Raw genomic sequence first — 15125 nt, 5'->3', positions numbered from 1 at the left:
ATAAATAAGCCATACTTGAATTAATTGTGGTCTCATTTTCACAAATTAGTCCACTTAATCATTGCATGTATTCAATAATTATCTTGCATGCCACTTTGCGGCCAAGATTTTTTAATGGCAACTATTCGATATGAACTCAAAGTCCACTATTCGCACAACCCTATTTATTAGGCTTCACGTTTGTAAATTTGCAAGCACTCGTAACTTTCCAAGCACAGTGAGGCAATCAATCTCTGCCAACACGTGTAATCATTGCTAATCGTGCTCCTAACGCAAGTACCATATAGATTGGTGTAAGGGCGCACTTTTCTTCCCCAATTTTGACGAGGTGCGGGCCCTTACATGGCCCTTACACGAGTCTACGCTGTATCTTGCTGAAAATGATTGACTTCTACATCAACAAGTCAAACAGCAAGTCTAAAAGTCGTTCAAAGCCAAAGGAACAAAGTTCGGGCAAATACGGGCACTGCCTCTAATTCCCATGCTGGTTGAACTGGCGTGCCCGCAGCTCCCTAGACACTAGCGCCGGAGTTCCCCCTGGTGATCTGTGTAGGAAACTCGAAGAACGACATGGCTACGACGAGGGTGCAATGGAAAAGGAACAGAGAGATGGACGGACATAGCCAACCCACTTTCGAGTTCCTAGCTGCTCTCACAGTATAACTCTGAGCAGCCCACGAGCTAGCAAAAGGTGCGGGAAGCATTTGAAGGCTCACCCGTTGGAGTAGGCGGCGGCGTGCATGTATGTGCGACCTCCGTGGAGGGTGGCCCTCTTTTCCAGCTCGTAGCTTTGCTTGGCCAGGCGCTTTTCGAATTTGGTCAGCTTCAGGTCCTTGCGGTCTAGCAGGAGAGACTCATGCTCAAACGGTTCCTGCACACACAGGCGGGGAGAAAAATACAATAAAAATGAGAAAAATGGTGACACCATGCTCTTAAGGAGAGAGGGTGTGTACAACAAATCACTAGCAGCAGGTGCAGACAAGATGGTAATGCTGGCAGTACAAAATTGAAAATAAACTGATTCAATGAAACAGCCACGAATGCAGGAGACTGGCATTTTTGCATAAAAAGGGAAGCAAATAAGTAGAGTGAAGCTTTTTACATATCATACCCCACTGTTTCAAGGCCAACTGAAAAAGACGGGTATGCACACCGTTCAGCTGTGAGAGCATAGCAAATAACCACGAACATGGAGCAACAAATCAACCGGAACTGGTGTCACTAACAATTCGCTTCTATGCCAAATGGCAAACTACACGGCGCCTCGTTCAACGTTATCCCCCTCCAGTCTAACACACTTTCACACTGTCCGCTGCCATGCCTCCATGCACTCCTGGAAGAATTCCGGGATGTTCCGCAGGTCCATCATTAAGGCCTTCTTGATGGACTCCATGCATTCGAAATGGGTACTCTTGATAGTCCTTTTCAGCTTGGGTATTAAAAAAAAAAAAAAAACTTGCAGGGGGTAATATCTGAGGAATAGGGAGGTTGTTCCACAGCGGTGATGTACCCTTCGACCAGAAACTGCTGGATGCCGACGATGTTGCAACTTGAATGCATTGTCCTGATGCAGTAGCCACGATTTGTCCTGCCCCCAACTTTCTGCCTCTATGCAAAGGTTGAGCTCTGGCCTTGTTGGTACGACATCTCTTCTAGTGCTTAGTGCACTTGGATACCTACGCCACAATTTTGCTGAAGCACCAAGCCATTTAAAATTATTACCATATCAAACGCTAATTAGACCTAAACTCGAGTATGCGAGTTGCATATGCAATAGGAGTCTGTTCAGAATCGCGCAGCTCGCTTTATCGTATCAATCTACTCCCGTACTGCCAGTGTTTCGCTGATGAAATCTAATCTTGGCCTTCCGAACTTGCTCTTAAGAAGAAAAATTTCACGTCTTTGTCTCTTTCATAAATTCTTTTTCTTCAACCAGCCACTGAAACGCCTGCCTTGATTGATTGCTTTATTTGCTTCGTCACAGTACAGTGCAAAAGGAGGTGGAGGAAAAAGCCATTTTCTCCAGCGTCAAAGATGAAAAGAGACTTCCACTGGCAACTCTGTCATTAGGATTTTAGGTCGTAGTGAAAAATCCATGGCTGACCACCAGTGATGACACTCCGAAGCAAGTCTGGTTGGTTCTGTTTGAAGACGTGAGGTCATGTCTTGACACACCTTCATGCAGATTCTCCCGCCAATCAGATTTAAGCAGCCTTGGCACCACTTTTGCGCAGTTTTTGTATGCCCAAATGTTCTTTGACAATATCCCCAACACTGTCCTTGTACGTTTCCAGTGTGCTGGCGATCATTTGAAGAGTCTGCGGCGATAAGCATCCAAAGTATGCCTAACACGCTTGACGCTACCGCCAGTCTTCCGTACTGAAGGCCTCCTCTTGTTGGAGTCGTCTTTCCCCCTCCTCACAGCCCTCCTTGAACCTCTTGTGCCACCCAAACACATGTATGCACAATAGTGTGTTAGCTACTTACATTTGCTGAAACATATGAAGTACTTCTGAAGTTTTCCCCAACCGGGCCAGAAATTTCTGGCAGACTCGCTGCTCCATGCTCATGGTTATTTCCTATGCTCTCACAGCTGAACGATGTGCAAAGACAAAGGCGCAAAGAAAAGTGTGTTTAAAAAAAAAAGCTAATGTTTCCAGAAAGCTCAGGTTACGGTCATATACTACCAAGACATGATATTACTTGATCACATAATAAGCTTATCCCTATTTTGCCCATAGCACACACAATAGCTCTAGTCGTTACCTTTCTAACAGACTTCATATGTGTGTTACAAAGTGTTACGAGAGGACATGAGCAAATGAACTCAAAAGCTGCTTTCCATAATCCGCAGTGTGCGAATGACACTGGTGCGATTCATCCACAGATGCTTAGCAATGTAAGCTGGAGCACGTATTCCTAGTTACACAATGATCATGCATGGAAATGTCAAGCAATTAAGCACCAGAGGCATCTTTTATTTCTGTTTTAGATGCGAAGCAGCTTATGGTCGGGGCTATGTCACTCCCTCCCTCCATCCATCCATCCATCCGCCATGCGGTGTCCACACCCCTACTGCGCATGTGCATCCTCCTCCCACTCCTCTCCTCTCCGGATTGCGCAACGAATGGCAACACCTGCGGCTCCACGTGTGATAATGCGAAGCAGGCTCGACGGTAGGCGCCCCAGAGGCACCAACAACAGTCACCAACGCCGCGCGCGTTCGGTGCGAACGTGGGCAAAATGCCGACGGCGTCGACAACAGTTCTGCGCGTTGCTGGTGCTGCTGCATGTCCAAGTTTATACAGCTGATAAAACTACCTTGAGTCGACCCCATGGCTGCTTCGCATACTACTCAGGGTTCCCCTATGGGAAGATGGTGTAATTTTTTTCCCATCTGCACATCGTTAAGATGCGATAGTACTATGACAAAAGTGCCTGCACACAACTTGCCTTGGTGAGGCACTGCGAGTACTCCATGGTGAGCGTACGCAGCACCGAGTCCGAGAACCCGCTGGCGACGGCAGAGAGGTCCTGCACAGGAGGGTCGTCCTCGTTGTCCTGCACGAGGGTGCTGACGTCCTTCCAGGTCAGGTTGGCCTCCGGGTTCATCTCGTCCACCACGCGATCTGCGTGCGCAGGAAGGCCGGTTTGTCATTACGCCACAAACACTGCTGATTAGCCTAACGAATGAATTAGCATTAAACTGTTGGAGCAGAAATCATTCCACTGTCATTCTGGAAGACAGCAAGTGCTTGGCACCACATTTAGGTGCTTTCCGTCCTCAATACTGTGGTTAAAACTGACATTGCACAATGGCCTCATCTATGAAAGCGGCCTTTATTGAGAAGGGAAAGTAAAAGAAAATAAACATGACGGTACCAAAATGAATTAGATGTCTCACAAATAAAAGCGAGTTCAGTAGCTGAACTGCACACAAGAGAAAAGATGACAGATGGAGTCCTCATTTTCCCCTTTTGTCGCTCGTCCACATTGTGGGCGCTGAATTTTCTTTAGCTAAGAAGGCCGAACTTGCGCCAATTAGAGAGCAATGAAAGTGACCACTGTTCTGTATGTCGAAACTCCTAGTGTACAACATCATATACTATCTATTACCGTGTAGACTGCTTATACGCAAGTTGGTAGAGTTGCGAATATTCGTACTGTAGCCAACACAATTTTCGAAGCCTGCGCACATACAAAACATGTTGACTAAGCAGCCACGTGTATCCCAATAATACAGTGAACCACGCAACGATTAAGTTAGCAGGAAAAGTGAAAAAAATTAGCTTTTGAGAGAATTTAGTTCCTGCAAAATGAGACAGCACAGACAGGGTAATGTGATGAAAAACAAAATTTTACGGTCAAAATACCATTGGCCTACTTAGGCGAGCCTTACTTGAGGTCGTCCAGAGCGCATTGCCAACAGCACACAGTGTGCCCCCCCCCCCCCCCCCATGGAGCAGTTATCTTGACCACTTTTGCGAGAGTTCGGATGGCTCCGAACTAGATGTCGAGTCTACAAGCACAATGTTTCTGCAGCAATAAGTATACTGTCTTGGCGCCAGGAAGACTTGCTCATGTGCCTGGAACGATGTCACTCGGAGAGCTGGCGGGTATGCTGCAGTGAAAGAAGCAGGAAATGCTTGCGCCAAAACTGACCTGACATGCCCTGCTTGTTGACCTGCCGGTCGTAGATGCGCTTCTCGAGGCAGTTGTCGCACACCAGGCGGTAGATGTGGCACGGCTTGGCCTGGCCGTATCGGTAGATGCGGCACACGGCCTGGGCGTCGTGGCAGGGGTTCCACGAGGCGTCCAGCACCACGATGCGGTTGGCGCCCGTCAGGTTGATGCCCAGGCAGCCAGCCCGTGTCGACAGCAGGAACAGGCTCACTGATTGGTTGCAGTTGTACTCGTTGATGAGCTTCTCACGCTCCTGCGCCGACGTGCTCCCGTCCAAGCCTGCAGGTGACAGAAGACACATGCAAGGTTCAGGGCTCAGCATGCGACGATTGCTGTGCTTCGTCAGCCGAGCGTAACTATTACTTGTCTCTGCGGGCTGTTCTTTGGTTTTTCCTTCCACATTTTAAAGTTAGTAGCGGCTGCAACACTAAATGATGAGGTATAGTGTGGAGGCATATAGAAGACGAAAGCTTCCAATAGAAAATGAAATGCTGGAAAGGGCTTACGGTTGTGTTGCAGGCCCACTCTAAAGACATTGTAATTACCCCTGTGCTTTTTCTAATTTCAATGACTGCTGATCTCTTTGGTAGCTTAAAGGAATACAGTAAACACCCGTTACAACGAACAATGATAATCCAGCAAGGAAGCTCTGCTAATCCGAAGTCTGTCTTACTGAAAATTAGATCTGTGACATGTCCTGAAAAGACAGAACTTCACATGCATCACCCTCTAGTGTGATTATTGGTGCCCTGGCTGATTACAAAAACAAAATAAAATGCAAAATAAATTTAACAAAGAATAGTTTTGAACATAACCATACCAACACACCATAGAAGCATGGTGCACTGTCTTCTGTTTTACGGACGTTGGCTGCCTAGAAATGGCAGTTTCGCCAGTTTCCTCGCAAACAGCAAGGTTTTTCTATCGCGAGAAAAATGGGTTCAAATGATATCCTTGCCGCTGTGGCCAGCCCTCCTCCTTGTGAAGCAAAATAAATTTCAAATGGGCAATTTTCTGAGTCGAATATGACTCAAACAGCAAAATCTATTCAATTTCCCTAGCAGCCTTCTGCTATAGGATCTCCTTCTGCACACTCACAATTCCATGCAGTATTTGTATACGCTGCATGAATAAACGATTGATTCAATTTGTACTTGATACTTTGAATATCCGCACACCCCTACACATGAAACTGAACTTATTCATTCAGAGGGATTCTTGGTTTTCCCTCTGTGTACTCACGGAAGTAGTTCTTGCCGCGCGTCCACTTCTCGCCATGAGGGAGGCCCGGCCTGAGAGGCACCTCCCGGCGGCTGAGGAAGCGCTCGACAAGATCCAGCGTGGACAGGGACTGGCTGAACACGAGCAACTTGTCCCCGACGCCCAGCGTCTGCTCCACGATGGTCATGAGCACCAGGAATTTGTAGCTGTTCTCCAGCATGTCCGGCATGTATTTCTCCATCAGGGGGTACGCCTGCCACGGACATGGGGAGACCACATTGACACAATCCCCCTTTTTTAGTACAGCCGACTCCCGTTAATTCGACTCACGCATGGGGAGCTACGTTCTCGGGAGAGTTAAGGGGGGACGTGGCTTTGAAAATCAACTTCCTGATTTCTTCATGAATTTTGATGAAAATTGGCACAAATGTTTAGAATGTCTCCCTGATACTTCCATAAAAGTTTCAGAGTGATACCTTGAGAACATTTTATTGAGCAAAATTTTTCTCTCTTGAACTTTCTGGAGGGCCTGGAGCTTAAAAAACATGATGAAAGGCTCGTTGAGTATTGACTGCATAGCTCAATGCGTGCTGAAGGTCGTGACAGTCTTACTTTTTTTTTTCGCAACACAAATTTTTTAGATAGTCATTTTTCAAGTTACCTTTGCACCAAGTACACTTTCGGGGTGAACGAATAGCCACACCATAAATTTATAAAAAGTCAAGATAAAAATGCGAGACTGTCTCGACCTGCACTGTAGTCCAAGGAACGTGACAAAAGAAAAAAAAAAACAGAATCAAAATAGGCTAAACGGTAACGAAGAAATCAGCTCCAGAAACTGAGCAGAAAGGCGAAAAAACAGTTTTGAGAAAACGGCTCTCAAAGTTTCACCTTCTCTTCAGTTCTCTACAACGCACCAAATTTGTAATCTTTGATGTGTTTTGTGATGTGGGGCTTCTTGGACATGTGGCCTCTGGTCTGCTGTGCCTTTGTTCTGCGTTTTTCATGTTTGTATGGCATTCTTTACTTTACTAAGTGAGGTGCAGAACTATGTGGGCATAAATATACAGTAGTTCTAGCGTTTTACCTGCAGACTGCCTCATTGATAGCAGTCTCTAGTACAGTCAGTGAGGCATTGTTTTCTTTTGGTAGAATCGACCATGTTACTGAATGAAGGCTCTCAGCAGCGTTCTGGATCATCTTCCAGTGACAATAGCTATGGATGTTAGGAGAGCCACTGATAGATAGGCAGCAATGCAGCTGCTAGGTGCTTTCCAGCCTGTACTTTTGTATCATGCCTCACTTCTGCAGCCAGGTGTCTGTGCCAGCCCAAGTGGCCTAGTGAATAGAGCTCATGATGAGGTTCTCTTTATGAATTAAAGGGGTGGTATGATAGGTACTGTTACGAGATATCGTAGCATTACGATAACAGAGTCGGCGCGCGATGTGCTAAGTCGCGGGTCCGAGGTACCGATGTGCGAAATGCCTGGTCGCGGGTCCGCGGAATAGACGCTCGACGAGCTTAGTCGCGCAGTCCGAGGTGCTGATGCGCGAAATGCCTGGTCGCGGGTCCAAACGCTCGGTAAGCTCAATCGCGCAGTCCAAGGTGCCGATGCGCGAAATGCCTAGCCGCGGGTCCGAGGAATAGACGCTCGAGGTGTCGACACTCCATGAGCGATGTGCCGACACGCGAAATGCCTAGCCGCGGGCTCGAGGAGTCGACGCTCGAGGTGCCGACGCGCAAAGTGCCTAGGCCGCGGGTGCGAGGAGACGACATTCGATGAGCGATATGCCGACGCGCGAAATGCCTAACCGCGGACTCGAGGAGTCGACGCTTGCGGTGCCGACGCGCGAAGTGCGTAGCCGCGGGTCCGAGGAGTCGATCCTTGTTGAGCGATGTGCAGACGCGCGAAATGCGTAGCCGCGGGCTTGAGGAGTCAACGCTCGATTTGCTTAGTCGCGCAGTCGGAGGCGCCAACGCACGAAATGCTTAGGCAAGGATCCAAGAAGTCCGCGCGCTATGTGCTTCATCGCTGAGTCGGAGACGCCTACGCGCGAAAGGCTTGGCCGCGTGTCCGAGCATTCCGTGCCCGAAGCTTGGTCGCGAAGTCCGCGTCACCGATGCTCGGAATGCTTAGCCACGGGTCTGAGACGTCCACAAAAAGCGGGATCGGCCACGCTACTGCGATGTCCGCGTAGCGCCCGCTTTAACACTCGTCGAGATTACGGAAACTGTCCGGAGCACGACCTACTGGTCCGGAGCTCGCGAGGAGACCGCAACAAGCGGAGCAGACGACGCCATCACGGAGCGAGCATCGGACCAATGGCGAACGGCGCTGGAGTCACGTGGTGGGCGCGGCCAATCGGTGGCTCCGGCACGACCTTCAATCATTTGCTTTTTGTGTGCTTGTTTCTGTATGGAGGAGATAGCTGAAGCGGCAGATTTGAAGACGGAGAAATGCGCTTTCCAACGAGACCAAGATGGCGGCGCTCGGCTGCGCCGTTCCGGAGATATCGTGGCTTGAAAAACGCCGTTCTTTCGCGATTTCCGCGCAATTTTTCGGCACCTTGGCTGATACAACAAATTTTTTAGAGCACTTCTACTTGCCAAATGCGCTTGGAAATCTGATGCTCTATGCTCTACTGTCGCATTCATGTAAATGCGGCTTATGTGTTCCAAGTAGAAAACTAACATAGAAATGACATTAAAGCTCCTAAACGAAGTAGAAGTCGATGCACACCCGACTTTTTTTTTTCTTTTTGTTAGAAATGGGCAAGGGTCTGATATGTGTTGCACAATGGCGGCCGGTTTCCTAAAGTAAGCTTCGCCGCAATAAACAAATGTTATGCTGTAAAACATACAAAAACCGTGAAGGCGGCTTAGTTTCGTGCGGCAATCTTCGGCTCAATTTTCTTGGGAAGGAGGGGGGGGGGGAGGGGGGAGTAAAGATGACGATGATGCGTTAGAATGTGGTAAATACTGTAATCAGACATGGTGAGCTACGATTATTGCATGAAAATCTTCCGAGGGCAGGCTGAAAATCAGCATTTTAGAGAAGACATAATGTGTGTTCAGAGCATTCACTGTCCCCTCAGTTTCGCCAAGACTGATGTCACAATGGGGGCGCTATTGGTGTCACCATAGGTATAGTCAGGTACTTGCGTGCTGACTGGTTAAGTATGCAAGTTATGCATTATCCGGCAAAGGCCAATTTTAGGATCAAAATAACAAAAGCTTGGGACCATATAAATTCATGGGCCTTGGCTGGGACCTTCGGCCGGAAACAAATTGACAAACAAAATCGGACAAACCGGAGTAAAATTAACGGAAGTCTACTGTAGTAAGTTTGTGCAGTGCTATGTACAAATTGCGAAAAGAACAAAACAATGTTCTCCAGAAAAAATATGGTGAGGAGGTCAAGCTCACAAAGTTCAAAAAAAAAAAAACACAGCAACAAGAACGACAGACTTCAGCAAACCCTCCGACGGCGAAATTTCAAGAGGCATGACAAGAACAGCTACTGTTTCTGGGATTACAGGTTCATTTCGCTTCTAATCTCATTTTTAGCATCGCATTTTAGAAACTGAATAGCAGATATTTGATTACTCACGCACTTATACTCGTACATACTTCTTTTAGTGGGACTGCACCCACATAAGACTTAGCCCTCAGAGTCCAACACGGCTGGAGATACACTTCGTGCTTCCATGTGGCAAGTCGAATTTTGTTTCCTCACAGTGTCTAGCTGGCATTACTGTAATCAAGGAGCAATAAATGCCCCTTTTACCTACTTGCACTCTTGTACGTCAACATCTTCTATTCCCCAGCACTCGTCGACGCAACTGTAATCAAGTGAACCTAGTTTTTCTACAAATTGGAAATAACCGTTGACTGATTTATTGATTGATTGAGTAAAGCTTTTGGAAGTAGCAAAGAGCAGGGCAGTTTGTAAGGTCCCAAGTTTTGCACTACTACGCCACTGACTGGCCAGCTTCACTCACCGACTTTCATAGCTCATGTTTAGCTTCGGCAGTGGCAGAGAACAGAAGAGTTTTTAGGGCTTTACAAGGTTTTTTTTTTTAGTGACACGCTCTAAGTGGTGCCATGCTTTCCACTCACCCACTCGTAGCTGATGTTATTGTCCGACTTCTCCCGGAAAGGTGCAACAACGCCTTGCTCCTGCGTGTACTTGGGCTTGTTCACACCCATGCCGGACACTGGCGTTGAGACGCCATCGCAGTTGAGCCCATAGGCAGAGTAAGGGGAGTCCTGTGGCTGACCCAGAGGGTCCACACAACCGGCCAGGCTGCCGTCCGGCCCCACACAGCTGTTTTCCGCAACTACGGAGTCTGGGAGGCCTGCACAAACACATGCGAGCAGAAAAGAAAAGAAAAAAAAAAAAGGACATCAGAATCGAAATTTATTCTCCTAAGATTACCAGACAGACTCGTGTAAGGCCACAATGTTTTTTTCTAAATTTTGACATGATGCCTTCACGGGTCCGAACCTTTTGGTCAAAATTGTATTACAGTGCGCACATCCCAATTATTTTTTCGCTAGTCCGGTGATCGCTAACACTGTTGATCGTCCGTCCATTGCGATGTAGCTGGTGCTCTTCATCCTCGAAAGCTTTGCAAGTCAAAACGAAGCAACTGTTTGCCGCAACTGCTGCAGAGAAAACTGCAGCCACTATCGACGTCATTATGAACGACAACGTTGCGGTGCTGAAGGCACGTGGCCGATGTACCCATCAAGTGAGCACGGAACTACCGCTCACTGCAACAACTGCGGCCGAAGCCATGGTCGCCATCGATGCGATCTAAATGGTGACTAAGCAGTTTTTTTAAGCACGAGCGCGTGCGGCCGACTAAAACCATTAGAGAGTTTTAGTTGGGCGTCCGCAACAGCTCTGCGTACGCAGGAAACCCGCGGAGGCAACAGTGCGCATGCGCAGTACGCAGGCGCACGCAAGGTCATTTGTGTGCGCCCGCAGCTTTTCAAAAGTGCGTGCGTGCAGCATCGAGGCACCGAACACGATTGCTTTTCCTTTGGAAATTTCTTTGAGAATTTTGCGTTTCCAAGTTCGGGGGGCAGCCCTTACACGAGTCTATACGGTAGTAAGATTCTCCCAAGACAGGCACAGTGCTCACGGAAGAAACATATCAATTTTGGGCTAACTAATAGGCATGCTTTCGTTGCAGCCGTCTGTAATTCGTGTGACATAGACGCAATTTTGGCTCGTACAGTTAGAGCAGAGTCCACGTTACCTTTAGTGAACAGTTCGAGTGTTCTACTTATAAGATTTCTTGTCGCGTTTCATTCTGTGAGCACTCTACATTGCACACGACAGCTGGGAGTTGATTAAGCACAAACTGTCATGTGATAAGTGCTCGAACTTTCATTGAATTCCAAGAAGCAAATGTGGGGATTAGAATGCAGGAGTGAGTGAATTCAGTGAACCACCTTTGCGATGCTGGCAGAGCTCACGCAAACAGTGACAGAAGACAACATGTTTCTTGTGACTGTCAATTTTGGAGGAGCATTCACACCAGGTAGGCCGAGGTGGTTGAACTGATTTGGTCACAAGCAATCACTTGCTGCTGAATGAATAGGTGGCACATAGGAGCAGCAGCATAGGTGTCAAAATACACCGACACTTTTTTTGTGGTGACAGCAGCGCGACCGAAGGCATACACCTCTGCTGCACTTTTCTTTCTTCAATATTTGTTGGAGGGATGAGGGTAGGCGGGATTGCACAAGCGCAGTTGGCGTCAATGCTATTATATATAAGGCGCTTATAACAAGCTCGTCATTCAAAGTAGGCGACAAGATTCAGTGAAATAACACCAGTGCAAAGCACCGACAGGCAAGCTCGCGTTTGCGTGTGGCCGTTCTGTCTGAATGACAGAAATATTCTCCAACTCGATGTTAATGAGACTTCTCGTCTCTTATACTGCGTAATCATAAAGACCAAAACTTGCATGGTGTGAAAGCAGGTGCGAATGGCACCTATCTTACGACGTTAAGGGGTGGCAACGAGCGGGATACACTTGCAATGCGAACATCAATCATCGCGCGTCGCTCCTTGGTCCCCAGTTGTGGCCGGCCACGTGAGCTCTGCCAGCATGAATTCGCCCTTATGACTGCTCATTACATGATCAAGCTGAAGCTATAAAGACAATCTGTGGCACTCAACCTTGAAGTCAAACTTGACGTGCCTGTTCAGCAACGAAAGAGAATGGCAACAAAAAAAGGGTGGCCTCCCCTGACCTGCTGAGTTGGTGTGGTGGTGGTGGTGATGGTGGTGGTGCTTCTTGGGTTGTGTCTCCTTGACTGTGGGGCCTATCAAGTCGATGTCCAAGTCGATGTCTAGGCCCTCTTCATGCTTCTTATCTTGCACCAGGTGGAACAGGATGTCTGGGTGGTTCCACACCTGCAGATATATAGTCCCCGTATTAGTCTCGTTAACTCTTTCCCTACCAGGGGAAAATAGGTGTTTTTTTGTATGTTACGGCAGATGCTTTTTCTCAAGGAACTACTCCACTCAATATTTAATGTAATACATAAACAGAAAGCAAAATGAATGCACTTTTCATGCATAAAGGTTATTAATGGGATGTTATGTCATAAAAAAAGACACCGACGAAAAGTCAGCGTCCTCTGACTCGCTGCTATTCGATGTATCAATAAGATCAGCGACAGAGGCAGCGGAATCGTGATATCTGCAATCTCCTGAAGCGCGTGCGCCTTTTCCGGAGCCGGGCATTTTTGCGTTCTGCTTTGATGATCGCCAAACTTCGGAGCACGTTTAGAAATCACCGCCTGGCGGGAAAAAAGCGAATTGCTTAGAAAACAAAAATATAGTTTCTCCTCTTTCATATCCGATGGTGCAGTGTGTCCGTGAGCGGTGTGGAAGGTCTCAAAAGCGGAGTTTCAAACCATCGATAGAGCGCTAACGATGCCCAATGGGCGCAATACGGAGCTTGAAAGGGCCAGTTATAAATATTGGGGGTCAATGTCCCCTACCAACATAGGTGGTAAGTAATCAATGGTGGAGCTGCTGCCCAAAACCTTGTGGCTCAACTCAAACACTATGACCCTTGCTGTTATGTTTTCTGGGTTTAGAAGGTGTGTGATTACAGAGTGACAAGTCCTAACAGAGTACAATAGGCTGGTCCGATATAACATAGAACTATTCCAATCTGTTTTCATTCCAAATATGCCATTAGCCCTTCATGATAAATCAAAATGGCTCATCCCCAATCCATATGGGTGGGGCCTGCCCTATGAAGGCATACTCATCTTTTTTGCTGCCGAGACAGAAACCCCAGCCAACCTGATGGTACATTCAACCTGTTGCTTTCTAGTGCTTAGAGGTGCTCTAGAGCGCTCCTGCTGTGCGGTTTACTTGCACCTCGTTCATTCAGAGCGCCGTGCTCCAGCTCACGAGCGCTCAGAGGTGCTCCCACCTTCAACCTTGAAGCACAAATGATACTTGACAGATGCTCGATCACGTGGCTACTCCTATTGCTCTGGGGGCAGCTAGCATGTTTGGATGGGATAGCCTCTTTCTGACTCCAATCTTGAGAGGGCTCCGCATCGCTACAAAGTGAGTTGGGTGCGATAGGAACCAGTCAAATGTAACGCGGGAGTGTGCTTATCAGCTGCTCATGTCGAGGCCAAAAAGGCACAGTGCACAGCCGTGGAAGCAGTGCCTCGCTTGTAAATAAGAGCTGCGAGCTTTTGAACACAGAGGATATCTTTAGATTGGCACATGGCAGCAACGAAATGGTTTGAAGAAAGCAAAACTCCGCGTTGAAATCTGACGAGCCAAATTTGCCTTCAGTGCTTACGTCCAAAACCTTGCTCGATAATGAATCAGAATAGGTAAAAATGCGACATTTCTGTGAATAGGTGGCGTGCAACATCAATGCCATTATGGGAACTACGAGCGCTCATCGCGCTGACCACGCCCCTACTCACGAGGCACTGTAAATATAAATCCGAGCATGGCGGAAAAAAGAAATCGCGAAGCGAAACTGAATAAATAGTTTCTCAATAAGACAATAACCCATTAGATGGTGTCAGCAGTTCCGACAACGATCGAAGGGTGGCACAATACAAAATTTCAAGCATCGATAGCAGGCTATCGATGGAAATACGCTCAGACAGGAAAGTAGTAACTGTCAACAACCGATTTTCCGGACGCCCGCTTTTTCGAACACGCCCGATAATTCGGACTCTCTCATAGCACCGCCACATACCCCATAAAGTCAATGTACAAGAATGTCTGAAATTTCGACACAAAAAACCTTCGCCGTCTGGTTTTATGGACTTTTTGACATGACGGCGGGTCTGAAACGGCATTAATAGTAGCCACCACTGCCGCCATTCTGATTATCTCGCTACCGGCACTCTCGCACACAGATTCACTGGCAACCCTAGCCACCACCATGGCAACGCTAGGCCTAGCTACTTCTGACGTTCGCTACCAAGCTTCTTGGTGTTCCGTGCCGTGTTTTTCATTGAAACCATTCGCCGCTGTTACAACTCCGCCTCTGTAATCCTCGTCAATGTCTTAGAAAGCACAATGCGTTGCATAATGCCAGTTCCCAAAAGTCAGCTTCGCCTCAATACAGCAGTGTTACGCAGTGAAGCATACACGAAGTATTGCGGTGAAGCATACCAAGAGTGGGAAGGGGCAATTGTCATGGGACACTGTACGTATTCCAGCGGATGAACGCGCATGCACCCGTCGTCTCCTATCGCAGTACGAGCACCGATATGCCTAAGTGTACTGGCAGGCCTTCAAAACTATTTCGGGCATGCCTATGGCGATTTGAGCCCTTGGGGGCCAGTAAAAGACATGCATTTATTTTTTCAAACTGCCCGATTTGAAAAATGGAGCTCATATGTTTCCTTTAACTTGACGGTTTTGTTGGGTGACACTGACCTTGCAGCAGACCGCAAAGAATTTGAGGGGGTTGGTGACCCTGTAGTTGTGAAGAAACTCCTTGACAAACTCCCGATACAGCGTCCGCTGGATGGGCGTCATCCGAATGAGCAGCACATGCTCTTCCTTCCGTGGCAGGGCATCCCGAAGCACCGCATGGCCTCGCCTGGAGAAGAGCAACCCGAGAAAACATCAGTATCTCCTTGTTGCTGAGTTCCTACCTAACCTGAGGGCTCATTCACATCGGCTATTGACCTGCACAAGTGG

At 47.7% G+C, this 15125-nt stretch overlaps 1 protein-coding gene across 1 annotated transcript in view; it reads right to left on the bottom strand.

Annotated features, from left to right (window-relative positions):
- LOC119431287 (helicase ARIP4) overlaps window positions 1-15125 on the bottom strand; it is a 44550-nt gene that overhangs the window by 8770 nt on the left and 20655 nt on the right. The window contains exons 11-17 of the mRNA XM_037698753.2: window positions 14859-15024; window positions 12176-12338; window positions 10025-10263; window positions 5926-6157; window positions 4663-4962; window positions 3454-3629; window positions 717-871 (exon numbers count right to left, since the gene is read on the bottom strand). Coding sequence (XP_037554681.1) covers window positions 717-871; window positions 3454-3629; window positions 4663-4962; window positions 5926-6157; window positions 10025-10263; window positions 12176-12338; window positions 14859-15024 — 1431 coding nt within the window. The remainder of the gene's footprint in view (window positions 1-716; window positions 872-3453; window positions 3630-4662; window positions 4963-5925; window positions 6158-10024; window positions 10264-12175; window positions 12339-14858; window positions 15025-15125) is intronic.

The sequence above is a fragment of the Dermacentor silvarum genome, chromosome 10, assembly GCF_013339745.2.
Source record: "Dermacentor silvarum isolate Dsil-2018 chromosome 10, BIME_Dsil_1.4, whole genome shotgun sequence".
Taxonomy (NCBI): domain Eukaryota; kingdom Metazoa; phylum Arthropoda; class Arachnida; order Ixodida; family Ixodidae; genus Dermacentor; species Dermacentor silvarum.
The sequence above is the reverse complement of the archived record's forward strand: the minus strand, read 5'-3'. Positions and strand labels throughout refer to the sequence as shown.